Genomic DNA, 21,842 nt, shown 5'->3' on the forward strand with positions numbered 1-21,842 from the left:
ATCCCTTTCCATATTAATTTGCACAGTAGTAGCCCAGCACTGAAACAAATCCCTGTATTGAGAAATAGTAGATTAGTGAGTTTTGCTCATGATTGAAATGGCGCTGTGAGCTCTATGACTAGTGTTTGTGATCATTAAATCCAGTCATTAGATTCTTCATAAAAACCACCACCAAGCTGTATTATTTCCACATTTTGTACAATAATATCCCGTTCTCAAATTTCACATAAATGGGATAAAAATATATTTATATGTGCTTCTGAACACTTAGCCCATATTTACAGTACCAAGCAGTGCTGTGCCATAAGACACTTTCTACTGCCGAAAGATACCTTAATATACGGTAACTTGAATGGGCAGTAATGTGTCAGCCTCTGAATGTCTTATGAATAGCACTGCTTAGTAAATATGGGCATCAGCATTTTCCCATAATAATACTGTACTCCTTTGGGACTTCAAAAAAAAACCTAATCTGTTTCACACAGCACTGCATAGATACAGTGCAATATTTCCTTGTTAATACCAGTAATAATATTTCCATATTAATACAACTATTACAAATGTAGCACTTAAAATGATACACAAGATATATAATAAATAAAAGCCACAAAGCTGGCGTAAGCGCAGCATTTTATTAAAAGAGTGAATAAGAGATTGTTACTATTAAGGCTCCTTCTAGTATGATAGGTTATAGATTAGAAAATTAGGATGCAGTCTTTCTTCAACCTCCAGTCCTACATGATATATCTGGAAGACACTCATTAGTAATAAATTGAAATACGCCAAGAAAATCAATGCTGAAGTATTTATATAAATAGAAGAATGTAATGTTCCAGGGGAAATAATTAGAACCACAGAAAACTGTCCAGGGCATTTAAAAGGAAGAAATGCTGTAAACTTTGCAAGATGTCACATTAGACAAGTGTCTTCAACATTAGAAATACATAGATGGATGTGTAGTGAATTACAACAAACACTATCAACAAATTAAATCTTGTCTACAATTATTAAATTAGATTTACATATTTGCTTTTTTAGCATTTCTTACAAAACGACATATTGCAGGAGCATTGTTTAGTGGAGGCACACAGAAGAATTTGGGATCATCTTATCCCCTTTGTTTTTTTCTAACCCTGTAAGATATTAAGAAAAATACTGTATTAAAGAGAAATTAAAAAGGGATATTTGTATTGGCAAAAAGTAGTGCTGTTTCTTCCTTGGTGCAAACCAGGCATACAATACAGCTATGGTAGGTAAGCATTATAAAGTTTCCCAATCATGCAGAATTCAGTAAAGACTGGAAATATGCAACAGTGCGTCTGAGTTTCCCCATAGCTGTTCTATTCTCTAAAACAGTGGTGTCTAACTCTAGTCCTCAAAGGTCACCAACAGGCCAGGTTTTCTGGATATCCCTGCTTCAGCACAGATGGCTCAGTCAATGACTGAGCCACTGATTAACCCACATGTCCGGAAGCAGGGATATCCTTAAAACCTGACCTGTTGGTGGCCCTTGAGGACTGGAGTTTGCCTCCCCTGCTCTAAAATATCACACAGGATTTAAACTACACACACTCAGATTCCGGATGTGAATGTTTGAACAAGCAAACTGATGCCCGGGATTCCTTACACAGTGCTAAGCCTCACCAGTTCCATTTGTGGAAGTTAAGCAATGATAGACTTTTGCAAGGTTTAGTGCATCTGGGCTTGTGTGCTCTAGTCTATAGTTTCCAAATTCCTTCTAATCATCAATTTCCCTAATCCTTTAGCCTGCCTGATTTGCAACCTATTACCAGTTAAATATTACATGGCTTGCAATCAAGTTCAAGATGATGAGCCCAAGAGAGTCAAGTAGTTGCCTTTCAGTGTTTCTGCTGGTTCTGTACTTCCTTAACACAAACTTGGGACACACATAACGGAGATGTTCATTAAACTGCGAGAGTACCCGTTTGGGTACTGTATGTTGGCAAGGAAATTGTCATTTACTTAATTGGGATATTCTCTGATTTAGTTCCCTGATCTGCAAAATCCAAGTTCAATACGATAACCCCCATTGTGTATATCCATTCTCAGAATGTTACACTTTATGGTTTAAACACTGTGTGATGTTTTAGACTTTAGAACTAGTTGGGGTACCTATGTAAGACACGTACAGCACCGACAAAGTTTATTGCAGCAAATGCCGCCGGTTCACCGGGATTTACTCCGGCTGGTGCTGAGGAAAGTCAGCACATCAGCCGCATCCAGCCGCGTCCCCTCCGTTCCCCCCCCCCTCCAATCCGCACGCAATTTAAACATCTTCCCGACCCTCTAGCTGCGCCTGCTGTGCCCCTCTGCTTCCCCGCTCCCCCGCTTACCTCACTTCAAACCTTCAGGGGAGTAGGGGAAGCCGGGGAAGCCGGGGAAGCCGGGGAAGCCGGGGAAGCCGGGCGCTCGCTTGACTGTGACGTCACCGACGTCACGCGAACGAGCCGCTTCCCAACGCTTCTCCACGCTGCCGCCACGCATCCTGCCGAGCGGCATTTGCTCGAATAAACTTTGTCGCTACTGTAGATGTACCCTTGAGTCTTCTCCGGAAGGAAAAAGAAACCTCTTTATAAATGGTTCCCTTTGTGTCTGGACAAAAGTCAGGACTCCCAAAACATTATGTCAATTCGGACATTTTTAAAAGGTTACAAGAAAATTAAAACCCATGATATATCTTTTCTTTTTTCAGTTAACTAGTAATCTGCTTTATAATCAAAACCTAATCAAATTTTATTGCTTAAATTCCTTTCCACTTTGATCTTTTGCACATGTAAACATATTTTCCACATCTATCTGACATTATAAAGAGATTGATAACTTACAGGTAGTTATAGGAAATGGCATCTATTGAAATATAGCAGGCGTTCAATTGCAGGCATATTGAAGAAAATGGAAACAGTACAACCTGACATTAAAATTCTTTCCTTAGTCAAAACAACAGAATTGTAGCTGTGAATAATAAAGTTGAATTAGGTCTTTCCCTAGTGCAGGACTAGAACAAGGGATGCATGTTTTCTCAGCATGTTTTCTTGTTAAGCCACACAGTCAGAATACATTATGCTTTTATGGATCAATTTTACATTGATTTGTTTCAAATGGAAGCTGCCTGATAATGTCTTTAAAATGTAATCTAATAGGCTAAACTTCCTGCCTTTAAACCTGCGTAAATGCATAAATATGTATGCATGGGCATGCCACTAACCAAGCTTTCTATGCAACTAATATATTTCATTAGCAATGTTACTGTAGGCTTCTAGTAATGGCTTGCTTTGGAAGAAATCTGGATGGATTCCATTTGATTTTTACCCTTGAAGTGTTACTGATTGGAGACCAAAAATGATCTTAATTATAAAAATCAATTCGCCAAACAATTAAAGTTTCTTTTTTTTTTGTTTGTTGTTGTTTCATTTTTTTGGCTTTAAGTTGATTAATTTTGTGTTTAATTATTCCAGTCGCTTTACACAAAATATTATTTTTTGTGTTAGTTTTCTGTTTACAGACTACTATATGTATAGTCGTTATACTGTACTTTCTTTAACTTAATTTGTTAAATTGTAGCCAAATGTATATTTGTTTATGACTTTGATGCAATTTCAGTTTTTCATATAGAAAATGCTTGTTGTTAAGCCTATATAGTCTTCATTAGTATATTATAATAGTCTTAAATGATGGTGTAATAATCATACGTACCAATGTTGGGATAATGATAAGAGTATGATCAGAGAAGTACAGTACAACATGATGTAAAGCTTAAATCATTGTAACACCATGATTCAACATCATGACATTAGTAAAATGTTGCCATAGCATAGTTAATTATACTGTTTAAATACATACTGGCTTCTGTATATAAATAGAGATCTTCTGATGATACATTTTATCTGCATATATATATATATATACATTCAGATTTCTTCCTGTGTTCATGTTGACATGTACTGTATAAAGTCTATGTTACCACTTTAAAAAACCAAGCGAACATGGACACTTGAACTGCCCATTAACCATGCATCACATGTCTTGTTTCAATGTGCAGACATAGGATAGCCATAATATTCATGTATAATTTGTTTTGGAGTACAGTGTATTGCTCTTTTCTGAAACTTTTTCCCTTTTCTTTCTTTTTGTCAACTTTCTGCATTGGCAGAGCATCTTGGAATTGAATTTATGGGTATGGACCAATCATTCCTTTTAGCCTGCAGATATTAGAGCCTAAAAGCTTAAAACCTTCTTTTTTTCCCCTTCAATTCCTAACCAATTTCCTTATGCTTTAGAAGGGATCATACAGCTATAACACTTTTCTCTGTTAGATTTCTAGCTGTTATTACTGTTTAATGAATATAGTCTATTTTATAACTCTATATTAGATTCAAATCGCCTTGCATTTGCTTGCACTTTAACTAAACTGAGTTGACTGCCAGTTACATTCAACTAATCGGTAACCTTTAGGTAATGTTTGGAACAAAGTGATCTGATAGACAATATCCAAAAAGCATGTAGAAAAAGACCTGTGAAAAGATATTGGAGGAAATTGTAGCTTTAGTTTTGTTGCAGTATTCTACCAGCAATTCCCTTTATAATATAATAGATTTTTTTTAAAATGATAAATCAAACTTATTTTTGCCCTGGTATAAAACTGTTACAAAAGTTGTATAGATGCTAAAAACAGTAAAAAAAAAAAAAAAAATCAAATAAGACCACTTTACCATTTTATTGAGACAAATCATTGAAAAATTAAAGTGCACTAGTAACATGGACAAACGGCAAAGCTGATCTGAACACAAAGATGTCATTGTAATTCTAGAGCTCTTAACTGTGCAATAGTCTTTCAATGAGACCCCAAATATTAAACATGTACAGTATAAAGTTGGGTGCAGTAAGATAGCTAAGCGCACTGTAATCCCATATTTGTGTGCACATACGTACACTGATTTAATACAAATCATCCACATGGTTATTTAATACAATTTTTGAATTGTGGCTCCAAATTAAAGGAGTCAGGGATCAACGTAAAGAAAGTGTGAATAGAAATGTCTTTTGCCACAGTGCTCAATTTGTACTTCTTGGGTTTATGTCAAATGTATGAAGGAGTTTCCTACATGTGAAAGCAAATTGATGGCCAGAAAATTTTCTGCCACCTCAGACATTTTTTGGAAGGCAATTAATAGATTACAAAGTAATGCACAGAGAAGAAGAGCTTGATACATCTTATTATAATCTATGCACCAAATAACTCTTCCTGTTGAAACGACCCAAATCACATTGACACTAAGGGCCATATGCACTATCCCTGCAAATGACGTCAGTTTACCTAACGGATTTTATTTCCCCTGAGTTTAATGAATATCCACCAAGCTAATTAAACAACAGCCATCATTTAAATCATTAGCATAGGGTTAACATTAAGTTGATTTAGCACTACCTTGTGTTAGCTTCAAATAACCTGACGTTAATAATGTCTTTCCTAAAAGGGGGTCTTTAGCTCCATCCAGACTCTGAAATATGGGTCTCTCACTCTCTCTCTCACTCTCTCTCTCTCTCTCTCTCTCTCTCTCTCTCTCTCCAGACTCTGGAGGGAGCTAACACCACCTTTAGCTATGACTTAAACAACATCAAGTTAAATCCCTGTGCTAACCTGAACGGTCTTAGTGCATATGCAATGTTAGGGGGGGAATACCTTTTATGAATATCATTAGCACTAACGGCCGGAAACAAAATAACCATATCATGGTTATTTAAGGAGTAGCACTGGGTTAACGTTGGCGTATTTGCCTTAGTGCATAGGTGTTATGATTAACATTATGTTAAATAGCCTAATGGTTAGTGCATCTTGGTCTGTGTGTCTTCGTGTGTGTGTTTCTTTGCCATCCAGAACATTTTAATTAGATATACAATAACACATTAAAAAAAATAGCATACAGTATTTAAAGACGCTATGGTATAAACCTATGGCAATAGTTAATTAAAAGCAAATGGTAGAAGGTAGTTCAAATAAAATCATTAAGTGTTTTTATTGTTCAAAAGGTTTGCAAATTAGTTTTTACATGCTAGGCAAATAATATGCCAAAAACTAAGCAGAGTGGCAGGTACAGTATATAAAAGGAATACACTATAAATACAAAATCTTCACATACACATTCTCATTGGGTGAATTGTCCTAAGTGCTAGGTAAGTTTTTTTATGAACTCTTCATTTTTAATACTGTAGCTTGTAGCTGGCTTTTCTGGGCATGCAATAAAAAGACTTGAAGCATAATGTTCTAGGTGGATTGACAAGATGTTGAGATTAAAAGATATGTCTCAGAGCACTTATGTTCAGAAGCAGCAATAGCTCAACATCAATCAGAGTTCTGGTGCATCTAGTTGGGAATTGAAGTGCTGTACGGTGACAGCATTCTCCCAAAGGGTGCGCTGTACTTTGCAAGTTTTTGAAGCTTTCTCCACTTTTGGAGTATGTAATATCTGTTGGAGTTGGACTTGGGGCATCCTGCATTATTTAGATTATTTCTTTATTTCAAGAATTACTAGTTTCATGATGCACTTTATATTATAAAAGATTGTTCAATACTTTCCTGTCCCCGATGAAAAGGATAAAAGGCCAAGTATGGCTGGGATAATTGAAACAAATTATTTCAATGCAGTGGCTTTATATAATACAGGTTCTTTTGCCTGTGATTACTAGTTTCCTGGGTAGAATAATGCATTAAGACAATAGTTTAATGATTAAGAAGGACATGTTGGTATTTAGATTGCGAGTAACAATGTATATTTATTATGCTTGTTTTCTTTTAGTTCCCTTCACTGATTTAAGTGTAGATGTATATACATTATATCATATTTTGGCCTGTATAGAAATAACAAGCTTATGGAACATGCTTGGTTTTGGCAAGCAAATTATTATTTTTAGAGGTCAAACTCAAAAGGAATGTATAGGGATTGGGTAGGTGTTATTGCTACTGTATTTGTTGATACAAGCACAATCATTTTCCATTGTATCAAAGTTTTTCAATTGGAAAATATCGTTCTAATTTCTCAACTAATGTAATTGATTGGAAGCATTAAGAATAGGTCATGTTCAAAATGTATTCAACAAAATGTTGCTATTACTTCTGATTATTATAGTTTATAAAATGAAATAAGTTAGGGATGAGCATTAGTATTAGTATATTTTAAAGAAAACAAAATGTATATATATAGTTATATCTTATCGTAAACTTGAGAAATAAATGTACTTCTAGAATTTAAAAAGATAACTGTGAAAAACAGGTCTTTATACAGTATAAAACAAAACATATTATGTATGTTTTACAAACTGCATGAGATGAAGGTAGGTTGCACCCCAACAAATTATTTGTTTGTGAGTTATAATAAGGTTATAATGGGTCAGACAATAACATCAAGACTACAGAGGCTATACAATATGTGAACTCTATATTATTATATTAAAAATAATTAGGTGTTGTTGGATAACATATAGCCAGACAGCTGTAGGAATTGGGGTATTCCTCTATAGACAGAGTACGGGAATAACCAAAATATGTTAAGTACTTAAGTTTCAACATGAAGGTGTTTAAACATGGATGTATTAACATGTAATTTTGACCAATTTACATATAAATGACAGAGCTCTTTCACTACTTTGTTTAAACTAAATTATGTTGATGATCAGCAGATGCATTTACTAATGAAAACAAGTTTAAGATTATTCTTTGTTCATAAGGTTTATCAGTTCACCAAACATGCAAATTTAATTTCAATTTGGAGTGTGAGCAATATATTTTGTATTATTCTTAGCTAACATCAGATGCAAATCTACTGTACTTTGACAGTACAGAACATTAATTACCTGCCAAATTCTGTTAAATGATCTAGGTTAGGCGTTATGCTGTATGGGAAATCCCTTCAAACTCTGCTTCAACCTTTTTTTCAAGCATTTCTTCACTCTTGTTTTTTCCAGTATCAAGCATGCTGTGCCAGGCCTACAGTTGACTCCTTAACCTTTAACCCTTAACCTCATCTTTTCCCCTATTCTTCCCCTTTCCCTCTCTTATTCTGTCTGTCCCTGTCCTTCATGTTTTTTGTTCCTTTGATTCTATTCTTTAGTTTTTTTTTTAATCAATGCAGCTGCTTCTTGCTACAAACTGACCTTTCACTTTATTAATAATCTTTGCGATTAATGTTTTGTCAATGCTCATAACATGTTTATTTCATATTCATGAGATTGGTTTGCAAGAACTTAATTTCCAAGTTAAGAGGTGCACTGTCTCGGAGAATAACCGTCCATGTTGAAAGGAACTTACACTTGAGGTTCCATTGATATGGACAACTAATTTGGAGTTAAAGTTATATTTCCTGTTAGAATATGAGATTATAGTTCTTCATACATTTAGTTTTACACAAGTTCTTTACACACTCTGTAGGCTAGTTATCATTGTTGGGTATGTGACTTTTTGAGTTTGTGTACAAGGAAAGGCTTATTCACATCTCAAAAACTTGTGTGGGGCTTTAAAGAACTATTATTGTGCTACATTCAAATGTCCCGAGCTTCCCTAGTACAAACACTGCGTATCATACAAGGTAAACAACACCACCCATATTAAGAATCATATTCAATCTATCTGATATAAAGAAGGTGCAGGGTGACAGGGAATCCCCACCAACTCCCAAATACATATACAGTATATCAAAAAATTGTCTACCCTGCACTCGAAGATGAGTTCAGAAGTTGTCAAAAGTAATATTTTTACTGGTATCCAAAATGAATGCAATATCCATATGAAAAGATATAATGCAACACACAGAAATCAGATAACAAAGCACAGTACAAAAAACGGGAAAGGGAAGACAAACACACATATAAGGAAATAAAAAATACACACAGGGGGCATTGTATACATTTCAGGCCAATGAACCCTTTCTTCTGGCCTATTCCTACATAAATAATGCAGTACAATAATTCTCTATAAAGACCAAAAAAAAGGTCTAACCAAGTCCCTTTTGGAGCTCAAGATAAGCTGCGGATACTTATAGTTTGGAGTTCAGATGTTCTTTAGCAAAGGCTGATGTCCAGGATAGCAGCACTCCGGTGATCACCACTCGCCTGGCTCCTGTGCGGCACCAGATGGTTATTGCATTATTTTTGGATACCAGTAAAAATATTACTTTTGACCAATTTTGAACTCATCTTCTTTGAGTGTGGGGTAGACAACTTTTTTGATATACTAGTACACTGTTCACTACATTCTTCCTCAGATTAAAACACTAAACAAGGCTACATTCAGAAGTTTCAACTCTCTGAATTCAGAATGGCCCACCCCTGTTTTATATGCTGAGAGGCATTATAACCCATGCTGGAGAAGAGTTGAGCCTTAATCAAGGGAATAGGACTAAAATGTTCTCCAACATGGGGATGAGGTTTTCATAGAATATAAGAATTCAGTGTTTTATACAATAATATAGTATATACCAAAAAGATATATTTCCAAAAAGCTTAAAGTTTTATTTTGGAACATGAAGCACAGGTAGAGAGGGTAACTTATCCAAGATAACAATCACCCAGCAGTGGATGCAAGTAACTTAACATGTGCGCAGTAGCTGTGGATTTAACTTCAGTCCGCAAATATAGACAAAAGCAGCTACATGTTTCACTTAAAAAGAAAATGTTGTGGACAAATATCTTTACATGAACATTATTACTGTGTTCTATAGTTATGGGGAATTTGTGTTGAGCTAAAAAGAGAGTTTATTTAAAAAAATGTTTTTTTAAACATAGGGATAGTTTATTAATATCTTTAATATGAACGATTTTCATTACACAATTTCATATCTGCCGTCAGTCCATTCTGAATTGTTTCACTTAGACTTAACTTACTATGCTATATTCCAGTTGATGGGAAAGATTGATCTGTCAGTTTAAATTCTGTGCTAGGAAATCAAATCACTGCTGGGTTATTTTATCTTGATTATTAATGCCTGGCCGCTTTTTTTTTTTTTTTTTTTACAGTCTAACAAGATTATACTATACACTGAAAGGATTTTAAGGAAATGGGAGCAGGGAGGGCAAATGATCATATATTTTGTATGGAATAAAAAAAACAGTTAGGCTAGTGGAGGCTAAGGATTAAAATGGAAGCGTTTATGGTATGTTGCACAGTAGCTGTTACGCCATGTGCAACAGAAAGGAATTCATTTACTAGTCCATTCCAAACACAACTTTTGGTAATGATTAATTTACACAGATAACATTTTCAGAGATTGAGATCAGTCTAGGCAAACAGAAAAATGTCCATGAATCAAACAAAAACCAGATTTCTGTATGGAGCAGTATATATTTGTTTATATGATGACACAAAATGATGCTTTGGCCGCAGTGGCCACTGAAAGTACATATAATTGATCTTTGGAGCAGAACTCTTGGGTGGATTCACAAAGTTCTGATGATTGATATTGGCGCTCGATCGGCATGAACAACCATTTTCTTGCATGGAGAGTGACACCAGGGCCAGCTGGGAGTGTGGCAGGGCCCGGTGCAGTTTGTGTGTGTGCGGCACCTGTTACCTCCTCCGGAGCGGCATCTCCTCTTGCTACCATGCGTTACCATGACGATGCAACTTCACGTGACATGCAGTGCCTCTTGCCCACACTCGCGTGATGTAACGCTGCAGCATCAAGGCGATGTGTTGTCGCATGGTAGCAGGAGGAGGTGCGGGCACTTTCAGAGGCCCTGCGCTCTTCCCCGGCAATCACAGTTTAAATGTTATAGGGGTTAATTTAATAACCACAACATTTAAACTGTGATTATGGAAGTTGGGCCGGGGAAGAACGCAGAGCCCCTGTAAGCGCAGGCTCAGGTCCTGTCGCAGTGATGTCACCTCCATCAAGCTGGCCCAGATTTTCAAGACCGATCGAGATCTGATACCTATTGTCTGGGTTTCGTTAGCCCTTTCTCCCCACCAAAACTTGTTTCTTGCAGAATAAAATTCCACACAAAGGAACTGCTATTGCTACAAGTTTTGCTGTGGTTATTCTCAAAAACAATTGTGCTAGCATATCTACAGTAATGTTTCATTAAGGTTTGCAAACACAACGGTTTTTAAATAATTGTCAGTATTATTAAGATACAGTGCACCGCTTATCGTTATACGAGAAAAAAAAAATATCTGCTATATCTAAATCCTTCAAGTTTAGTTTTTTTTTATTTGTGCAAACCAATCTCAAATGTACAAATGTATCAATGTTTAATTCTGACATTTTCTTGTGAAGACAGCTGAGAATTATAATGTGCTGCTAAAATAAATCAGATTAGCTGAACGGTTTCTAAATACGGTATGGTGCTCAAAAAGAAAACATTATATTCGTTTGTGCTATTCCTTTTTCTACTGAATCAGTGGGACTTCCTCTTGAGGTGAAATGCCATCACTATGATTTCTAAGGGGTCAAATGGCTAGTCTCTTGAAGGTATTTTCACCCCTTTCTGGTTTCATTCGTTTTAATGTATTAAAGTCACAATTACTCCATTAAGATGCCAGTTTTGTAAGTACAAATTGTGAAACCATGAAAAAGTCCCATAGAAAACGATGTCATTTTTGATCTAAATCCTTAAATTTGGTGCAATTATAATTGTTTTTTGTTTCAAACTGTTTTTATTTGTTATTTTTCAGTTATAATCAGGGTGGGGGGATATAGAACAAAGGAGAAAGGGTGGGTTGGGAACAAAAAAACAACCATCATAATTAAATTGACAATACATTACATCAATAATAATAATAACAGTATAAATAATATTTAACAATAATAGTAATAGACAATATATGGGGGAGGAAGGGGTGGGGGAGGAGGCAAGAGACATTAGTGGTAGTAGTCCTAATAATTTTTCAGACTTTAGTTAGACTTTGGTTTGTAACCCACAAGCAATTTTTAAGAACTCTGATTTGTCCATTCACAACAAATAATATATGACAACATATTAAAGTCTTCATAAAATTAAATGGTAAAAGGTCGGTAGATGAACAATATAACCAACAAAATGAAAACAACAATAATACAATCCAAAAAATAATATTATTAATAATTATTAATATTCAAAATAATAATTAACCATATTAATAACAAAATATGTGGGTGCAATTATTTAGAGAAATTTTTACAGCCAGGAGAATTTGGTACCTGACCCCATAGAGTTATTTGGAATTTTTTGCAATGACATAGTGAATTGCATACCTAGCAAAAATGATAGTATGTGTGATGAAACGATTTGTCAACAAATGTGTATTTTCTTAGAAACCAGTACTACTGTACAGTATGTTTCACATGAGAAACCCTTAATATCATTGGACAGCTTAATTTGCAAACATTGGTTGCTACAGTCAAAATGACAGAGGAATGAGTTTTCTGAAAATGTATATGAAATAGTCTTGGTGAAAAGGGCAAAGAGTCGAAAATCTCTTAAACTAACAATATATCTGGAATTTACTTTCTCCAGTATTTATTTAAAAAAACAAAACAATTTTAGGCCCTCTTGCTACTAAAACAGTTAAGACTAAAATATAAGATATCCTTATATCAATAGTTTTCAAATGTTCAAATGATGCCTTAGTTTAGGGGAGCCCAACTCCAGTCCTCAAGCTCCCCCCCCCCTCCCAACATGTTTTCAGGATATTCCTGCTTCAGCATAGATGGCTCAGTCAAAGACTGAGCCTCTGATTGAGCCACCTATGCTTAAGCAGGGACTTATTGAGCCACCTATGCTTAAGCAGGGACTTATTGAGCCACCTGTGCTGAAACAGAGATATTCTGAACACCTGACCTGTTGGGGGGGGGGGGTCTTGAAACTAGAGTTGAGCACCCCTACATAGTTATTATGATAACGGTTTTATTATTAATATTTAAATGCAGCACATTTTAAGAATAATACGGTCAACCATTTTAGCTGTCAATTAATTAGCTGTCTTCACAAGATCAACATCAGAAATGTCATGTTTAAAGCATCATTGTGATAAGTATTTGTTTTGTGAATTTCAAAAATAGTTCCTTTTCTATAATCAGGTGCTACAGTATATAGTATATTAGCTGATATTTTTAAGACTTATTTAATTTTTAAATGTACATTTGACTTTTCATTATAAAACAAAGCACGTCTATTAGAATAGCACGTAGATACGTTTAGCCATTATTATTTGTTTAACTATTAATTTTCTGGGACTCTGTAGCATGTTCTATGATTGTTTTGGGGGCATACACTGTAATAAATAATGAATGTAACATGTGAGTATCTCCCTGTTTTTCTTCCTTTGTAGAAGCTGAGGAATTGTACCAGAAAAGAGTATTGACCATAACTGGCATCTGCATTGCCCTTCTTGTAGTTGGCATCATGTGTGTTGTGGCCTACTGCAAAACCAAGTAAACTTTCCTCTATTTTTTTTTCTCAGTATGCTTGAAACAGAAATTAAAAGCAACAATTAAGTGCCTTTCCTTAAGAAATGTTGCAAAAAGTTTTTTTAAGCATAGTGGTAAACTCCTGTGTGATCGGATGGTTGCTATGACCAGATCATGGAGTTCTGTAAGAGAGGCACTGTCTTGTAACAAAATATGCAGGAGCACATGGCTGTATTAACTGTGAGGCAATAAATATTCCTGTAAAAAAAAAATGAAAATTTACAGCACTTATAGAAAACAGTTTATCTCTGAGCAAATGTCATTGTACAAAATTACTCATAAAAAAGAAATAGTCACAGCTTGGAATAAATATCAGTGTTGCAGTATTTTATTTCTCTCATACCATCCATAAATTATTATGGTATATTGTTGTGGTCTTTTAAATAACAGAGTATTAAACATAACTTTTCACCTTATTTCATCTCCAGGAAGCAGCGAAAAAAGTTGCATGATCGTCTAAGGCAGAGTCTTCGCTCAGAAAGGAACAACATGGTGAACATGGCAAATGGGCCTCACCATCCAAACCCACCGCCAGAGAATGTCCAGCTGGCAAATGTAGGTTACTCTTAAGCAACTGTAATCTTCTGATCATTTGTAAATACATCAGCTATTCTACCATTGTGACAATGTCACAGAACAATAGCCAAAGAGAATAAATGTGCATAGACAATGACTGTCATTGCAGTCTTAGGGGGTAATTCTATATAATCCAAAATGTCTATTCCGGCCGTTTTTGGATGAATATTTCCACTGATTTTTCGTCTGAAAGACGGCTTGAGTGGCTACTTCGGAATATATAGAATAAGACCCTTAATCATTATAGCATATTACAATCTGTCCCCACGTTCATTCCTGTTACCGTAACCGTACTTACTGACTGATGCTTCGTCTTTCTGTTGGGCATCAATCTTTGCATTGAAAGCTTGAGGTAACAATTTATTTTGATGTTAAATTGGTTGATTTTATGGTTGAAGTCTTCCACTTCATTGTCTGCATTACTTGATGTTGGTGCATACACTTGGATTATTTGAATCCTATTTATCTTTGTAAACTGAATGACAATTCTGACTGATGAGCTTTCATATTACACTATGGGCCTCATGCAGTAAACAGCGATAAGCCACTTATCGCCAAAAAAAGCCTACTGCTATTCAGTAAGCCCTGATAAGTCGGTGATAAGAGAGCTTTTCGACATTTTTTTTGCAGGAAAAAAATCGCCAAACGTGCGGCGAGAAGCCACTTATCGCCAGCTTGTCAAACTTGCACTATTCTAGTAGCCCTGATTAGCTTATCGGGGCTGATCGCCGCTCTAGAATGGAGATTTCCTCTCCAAATCGTCTTGCCAGGAAAAGTTGGCAAGAAGGTGGTGCGAGACGGCACTTAGAAAAAAAAATGCATTTTTACTGCAGCGGATTCATGCCGGGAGACTCCGGAGCTGATACCCATTAATATCACCACCGGAGATCCCCGCCATTATGAAGGGCGTCCTCGTCAGCATACTTCAGGGCCATGTCCTCCATTGCCAGAAAGAATACATAAAAAATACAATCTAATGGCCCCTAATCCCTTAATCACCTTAGCAGTTAATAACCGCTATAGTAGTTAAGAGGTTAACCCACCCTCCCCCACTACCCACTCGGGAGGCCTAACCACCCACCCCGGACCCACTATACCCACCCTGTACCCATTGATTGGCATAGTATTACATCATACCCATATTATATGGGCAGGATAAGCTACTATAGCTGTCAATGGTCACCCTAATACAAAAGCATGAATGTCCAAAATACACAATAATCAAACATATACAACAAGCACCTAAACCCCCAAAATCAAAAATTTAAGGCTAGTGGTTTTATTTAGGTAATTGATTGGTTGGCTAGTGCTTTACATTTTTGATTTTGGGGGTTTAGGTTCTTGTTGTATATGTTTGATTATGGTGTATTTTGGACATTCATGCTTTTGTATTAGGGTGACCATTGACTGCTATAGTAGCTTATCAAGCCCATATTATATGAGTATGATGTACTACTATGCCAATGAATGGGTACAGGGTGGGTATAGTTGGTCCGGGGTGGGTGGTTAGGCCTCCCGGGTAGGTAGGGGGGTAGGGTGGTTTACCCCCTTAATTACTATAATGGTTATTAACCGCTAAGGTGATTAAGGGGTTAGGGGCCATTAGATTGTATTTTTTATGTATTCTTTCTGGCAACGGAGGACATGGCCCTGCAGTATGCTGACGAGGATGCCCTTCATAATGGCAGGAGTAAGTAGAACGGTTTTATTTACTTTATTTATACTGGCTGCCTAATCGTTTTTTTAATAATGGTCAAATGATCTATTATCCATATATCTGGATAATAGTTATTTTGCACATTACTGTATGTGTTTGGGGTGGGCCAGCGGTGACCCACAGGGACCACCCATGACCCCCGGACGCCCATGGGGACCACCCGAAGACCCCTGGACACTCACGGGGACAACCCGAGGACCCCTGGATGCCCACGGGGACCACCCAGGGACCCCGCCAGCCTATGTTATTAATCATGTGTTAAAATAAATAAATAATGGTTTTATGTGGGGGCACAGAGGGTTGTTTATTGGTGCTTACTACATATTTTAATATAAATTTTAAGACTAGTGTTGATGAGCAGGGGGTCTCCGGAGAATAACCTTGTGGATTTCATGTCCGGGGACCCCCTGTTTCCCGAGATACAGGCCCTGTTATGGGGTGCTGGTATCTCTTATGCATATAAATGTCCTGCGACACGTGACCAGGACATTTAAATGTAATAGGAGATACCGGCACCCCACAAGACAGGGACTGTATCTCGGGAAGCAGGGGGTCCCCGGACCTGAAATCAATGCGGTTCTGCTCCGGAGACCCCCTGCTTATGTACACTAGTAATAACATTTAAATTCAAAAGTATTAATTTCCGCCGAGATTTGCGCAGGGAGAGGTGGCTCTCTCTCTCTGCAGCAGAATCAACTGGCCGGGTGAGCCCTTTTCAGAGGGTCGAGCATCTCGTTGCCGGCAACTCGACATTTTTGCAAATGTTGCTATCACAGGTATTCAGGGCTTTCTGCATACCGTGATAGCAACGCTGTCAAAAATGGACTTTACTGCATGAGGCCCTATGTTGTTTCTCCATCTCTTGTTAACAAATGCATCTTATTTCACTGATTCTTTCATTATCTGTACATCTATAATAGAATAGGTGTCTGATTTTCAGCTCAAGAGGCCATGGTCTTTTTTCAAACTTGACTAGAGCCAACAATATCCCATTTAATCTTTTCAAGTTCATCTTCCAGTTCTTGCAGTGCTTCTTCACTGGAGAGAATCCGGCAGCTGTACGATAGATAGCCGGGTTTAGGTTTGAATTACAGATTTTGTTCAACCTCTGGGGATTCTTAGCACCCTCTGCCTCCATGACTTCTTCCTGAACACTGTTAAGCCCTTGGAAATTCTGGCCTTCGGAGAATTATGGACATTGCTTTTTAGCGTGTTCCATATTTGGGGGTTGAGGCCATACTTGCCAAGCCGGCCTCATTTGCATGTTGACAAGTCCATGTCCCACTTTAGCTGGGTAAATTGATCAAGCTTCCATAGTATGGTTAAATCTACCAGCACAAGTGCCCCTATACTGCACCGACACACTTTATTCGAGCAAATACCCAGTATGTACCTGGCAGATACCTGGAATGCACCGCTCCTCACCTCTGACAAGCCCCGTTGCGTTTGCCTTCCCAGCCTGGGTTCATGCCTGGCTGACGGGCGGCTGATCTGTTAAATGATAATGATTAGGATTTAATAGGCTGCAATGCTTCGCGTGTCTACCAGATGGCATAAATTCATGAATTGTAATGCAGTATATATATATACTGTGCAGTATTGCAGCCAGCGGGAATAAAATGCTTCAATCCCTGCCTGGAAAATACCTCAATGCACTCGGGCAGAAAACAGTCACAAACCTCAATACACCCGGGTATACCCGAATTCGTGGGACTAGCCGAGCTCGAATAAAGTGTGTCGCCAGTGTACATCTTCCTCAACACTTGTCGCCACCTTCCCGCCACTTTGAGGCAGTGAGATAAGGATTTGAGGGAAGATTACATCTGATTGTAAAATTGGAAAGAAGAAAACTGATAAAAAAGAAGACACAAACAATCAACATTAATAACCTCAAGAATAACAACAGAGAATTTAAACTAGAACTGAAAAATATCTTCAGCTTGCTCAAAATGCATTGGGACATGTTAACAAATGATTATTAAAAACTTATGAAGATTGTAGTTAAAGTGCATGAAAAAAACTGGAGGAATCCTAATAAAAAAAAGGAAAAGAAAATATCTGTGGAGATAAAACAATTAATGAGGAGACAACAAGAAATGAAGCATCTCAAGATGTAAGAAAATGTAACTGTTATGTGGTGAAGAAGACTATTAAAGATAAAACAAAACCTTAAAGAAGACAAGGCACAATCTATCTGTGGAGATAAAACCTTAAAGAAGACAAGGGACAAACTTATGGTTGGGAAGAAGCAAATCATTGCACTCAAACAAGATGATGGATCAACAATAAAAGACTGTGCACTTATCGTAAAGAATGTTGAGAACTACATGAAATTGTATGTGAACACAGATAACACAGGACATAATCAAGCAGAGGACAAGCGCGAAGAAGCCACCAATGATGTAGTGGGAAGACTTCCCGGAAAGATGGAATTACAACAGAAATCTTGAAAGAAGCTCGGCAAGAAGTAGAAAAAATCCTTGCAAAACTGTTTACATGCTGCTTGAATAACAGGAATATTCCAGAGCAATGAGTAATGCCATAGTTTTCCTCATTCACAAGAAAGGAGAGAAAGGGGACATCAAGAACTACAGACCAATGAGTCTACTTCCAATCACAAGATTTTTACGAAGCTACTCACTAATCGGCTACAACAGACCAACGACTTTGCCCATCCCAAAGAACAAGCAAGATTGTGCCGTGCATACAACACAATGGAACACATTCAAGTCATGAAAGAAATTTTTCCCGAAGTAAAGAATACCACCAACCACTCATTTTAGGATTCGTAGATTATGAAAAAGCATTTGATTCTGTCTACACCTCAGCAGTTCTAGATGCACTAAGAAAACAGAATGTTGAAGAAGCGTACAGTATTATAAAGAATATTTACAATAATGCCACATCAACCATTAGATTAGATGAAGATACAAGCAAAATAAGAATCTGCAAGGAGATGCGGCAAGAAGACACCATGTCACAAAAGCTTTTCACTGCAAAACTTGAAGAATTGCTAAAGACATTAGATTGGGAAGAAAAAGGAATCAAAATTAATGGGGAATATTTGAGTTAACTACGATTTGCAGATGATATTATTATTTTTGCCACAAATCCAGAAGACCTACAGCAACAAATTGGAGAACTCACCAAAGCAAGTAAGAATGTGGGCCTCTGTATGAATCTCGGCAAAACAAAAATGATGTTCAAGAACTGTGTCAAGTCAGCAAAGATTCAAATAAATGTAATAGAACTAGAAGGCAAATAATGGATAAGAAACTTTTGAACAAAATCAATAGGAGAATGAAGATGGGATGGAGCACATTTGGAAGAAACAAGAGAATATTTTAAGGAAACCTTCCACTGTGCCTCAAGAAGAAAGTTTTTTACCAGTGTATTCTGCCCGTGCTCACGCATGGATGTGAAACTTGACCCTAAATGCGAAGATAATTCAGAGACTTCAGCCAATAAAAAGAAGTACGGATAGATGTGTGCTGGGTATTACCCAAAGAGACAGGAAAAAGAGTTAACCAAACAAAGGTCTGTAACATCATCACAAGGTTAAAGTGATTAAAACGTCAGTGGGCTGGGCACATTGCAAGAAAAAAATGACCATCGTTGGACAAATATGATACTCGACTGAATTCCAAGAGAGATTCAAAGACTAAGACGACAACCAAAAGTATGATGGCAATATGAAATCAGAGGATTGCAACCACAATACACGGAAGAACATTGGGGAGGCCTTCTTCCACAAGTGGATTGATGAGGGTTGAAGATGATTCATACTGTTTATAGTGATGATCTTTGTCTTGATACAGGCAGTATTTCATTGGAAAAAATAGTCCAGGTTCATATTATCAGATTCAAACGTATAACCCTTCCTACAAAATGTGAATATACTGAAAGATTCCAATTTTTAACACTGGTATTTTTTTTAATATAAATGAATACAAGTTGGCACTTTACCTATAGTTCTTTCAAACCATTGCCATTTCTTAAAGATTTAGGCCTAAGGAACATTCCTTTCATTGTTGGGAGAAGATTGGGAAATGGTATCGCAGACATCAAGTGATTGACAAATTAAAGACTGCTACCCATGTACATGTAATAATTGCAACTTCTAAGGCTTAAATTTTCAAAATTTAGGGTAGAGCTAAAAACGAGTTTAAAATAAGGCACGCATGGATTTAACTGAGTGCTCAATGCACGTGGCAGTAAGGACATGCAACCTGGTTTATTGTTCATGACATTGAACAATGAACTACAGTAACCCGCCTATTTCTAAAAATAAAAAAAGAACTACTATTATTATGAACTGATATATCTAGAAAAAGAACAATTCAGACTATATACCATTTATCTTTGCTTTTGCAGCAGTACGTCTCTAAAAATGTCATATCCAGTGAACATGTAATTGAGAGGGAAACAGAAACGTCCTTTTCCACAAGCCACTATACTTCGACAACACATCACTCAACGACGGTTACGCAAACACCAAGTCACAGGTTTGTGAACATTCCAGTAAAGAACTCTTCCTCTGAAAATAATGCCACATTCCCCTATTCAACATATTTAGAATTTTTTTTCTGTTTATTTAATGCCAAATGCCAGAGATGGGCAACATTTTGGAAACACGCATTTAAAGTGACCTACAGTAGTTTACACTTCTAACATATATACTCTTTGTAAAATAGATGCATATGATATTATCATATATTATAGTATGGATACTATAGTACCCTCTACATTTCAAAAAATAAACATGTATGATTCCACCTTGTTATAATTTTGTTTTTTATATCTTACACTGACCTCTAGTCTTCAGCAAACAGAATAACGCAATCTCCGACCTTATAGACTTAAATTATGCAAATGAGAAAGCAAGCTGCACCCATTACAAAAACAGTGTTGACTCATTCTATTAAAATGTTTAGCAAAGCAGCTCCTCAACTAATGCACGTTTAACGCAAAGCACATTGATACATTGACAAAAAAGCACACAACATGAAAATGATGCTGTTGGCATTTACATTGGGCCATAGTGTTCATTTGTGACCCTTGATACATATCACCCAGTGTATCTCAAAAAGAAGAATTAAGCGGAAACAGTAAAAAAATTGACAGGAAGAAAAAGAAGTAAAAGAAAAAGGCAGGAATGTACCTTTGTAAATACAGTACTATGGAATCAGATAAACATTTCAGTGGGAGTCTTCGAGCAATAGTGCAAGCAATTTAGGGATACGGCCAGACAAAATAAATTATTCATTACCATAACCATGCAAAATAATCTCATTGCTTTTTCACTGATATGTAACACAAATAAAAACATTAGTCATAAATACGACAGGTACATATTAAGCACACCATTTCACAAGTCTGCATGCTGATACTTAAAGTAGATGTAAAATAAAAACATTCCAATGCTGTGAATGTAACCTGTCTTTATTAGATTTAATTGTACCATTAATTTCTGCTTGAAAGCTTCTTATTTTAGTATATAACAAACAAAATCATTTTCTCACTTACAGTACTAGTCAATAGTGAGCATAGATCATAATCTATTTAATGTACCCTAGTTATATATTTTCCCTCATTATTTTTATTATTGCTGTTTTTAAAACAACATAGGAGTGAAATAATATTAGAATTAGTAATTTTGAAAGAGGAGTTATTTAAATGTATTTACATATCACGAATAAAGTTGAAAATAACATCACTATTTTATCTGGCCAGTTATATATGTAACAATTATATGTTTACATGACCAGAGTTTAAAACATTTAAATTGATTATCAAAACAATGTACTAACTTTTTCATCTTTCTTTTGCTTCATGCCAGCTGGAGTAATGGTCAATCAGAAAGCATTATTTCAGAAAGTCACTCAGTACTTGTGACATCATCAGTAGAAAACAGCAGACATACAAGTCCGAACGGACCACGGGGACGCCTTAATGGAATTGGAGGTCCTCGAGACTGTAGTTATCTCAGGCATGCTAGAGACACCCCTGATTCATACAGAGATTCACCTCACAGTGAAAGGTATATGGATACAAATTTGATGATCTTTTCTTTAAAATTGGAATACTTCATT

General features: G+C 36.5%; 1 protein-coding gene across 10 annotated transcripts in view; it reads left to right on the top strand.

The window, feature by feature from the left end:
* The window catches only part of NRG1 (neuregulin 1), a 1,149,853-nt gene that overhangs the window by 1,123,212 nt on the left and 4,799 nt on the right, over positions 1-21,842 (top strand). For 6 of the 10 annotated variants that reach the window (XM_075604844.1, XM_075604853.1, XM_075604894.1 and 3 more), the window contains 5 exons: positions 4,172-4,195; positions 13,319-13,421; positions 13,886-14,012; positions 20,125-20,255; positions 21,590-21,790. In XM_075604844.1, coding sequence (XP_075460959.1) covers positions 4,172-4,195; positions 13,319-13,421; positions 13,886-14,012; positions 20,125-20,255; positions 21,590-21,790 — 586 coding nt within the window. The remainder of the gene's footprint in view (positions 1-4,171; positions 4,196-13,318; positions 13,422-13,885; positions 14,013-20,124; positions 20,256-21,589; positions 21,791-21,842) is intronic. The other 4 variants (XM_075604862.1, XM_075604871.1, XM_075604887.1 and 1 more) reach the window with 1 other exon arrangement.

The sequence above is a fragment of the Ascaphus truei genome, chromosome 1, assembly GCF_040206685.1.
Source record: "Ascaphus truei isolate aAscTru1 chromosome 1, aAscTru1.hap1, whole genome shotgun sequence".
Classification (NCBI taxonomy): domain Eukaryota; kingdom Metazoa; phylum Chordata; class Amphibia; order Anura; family Ascaphidae; genus Ascaphus; species Ascaphus truei.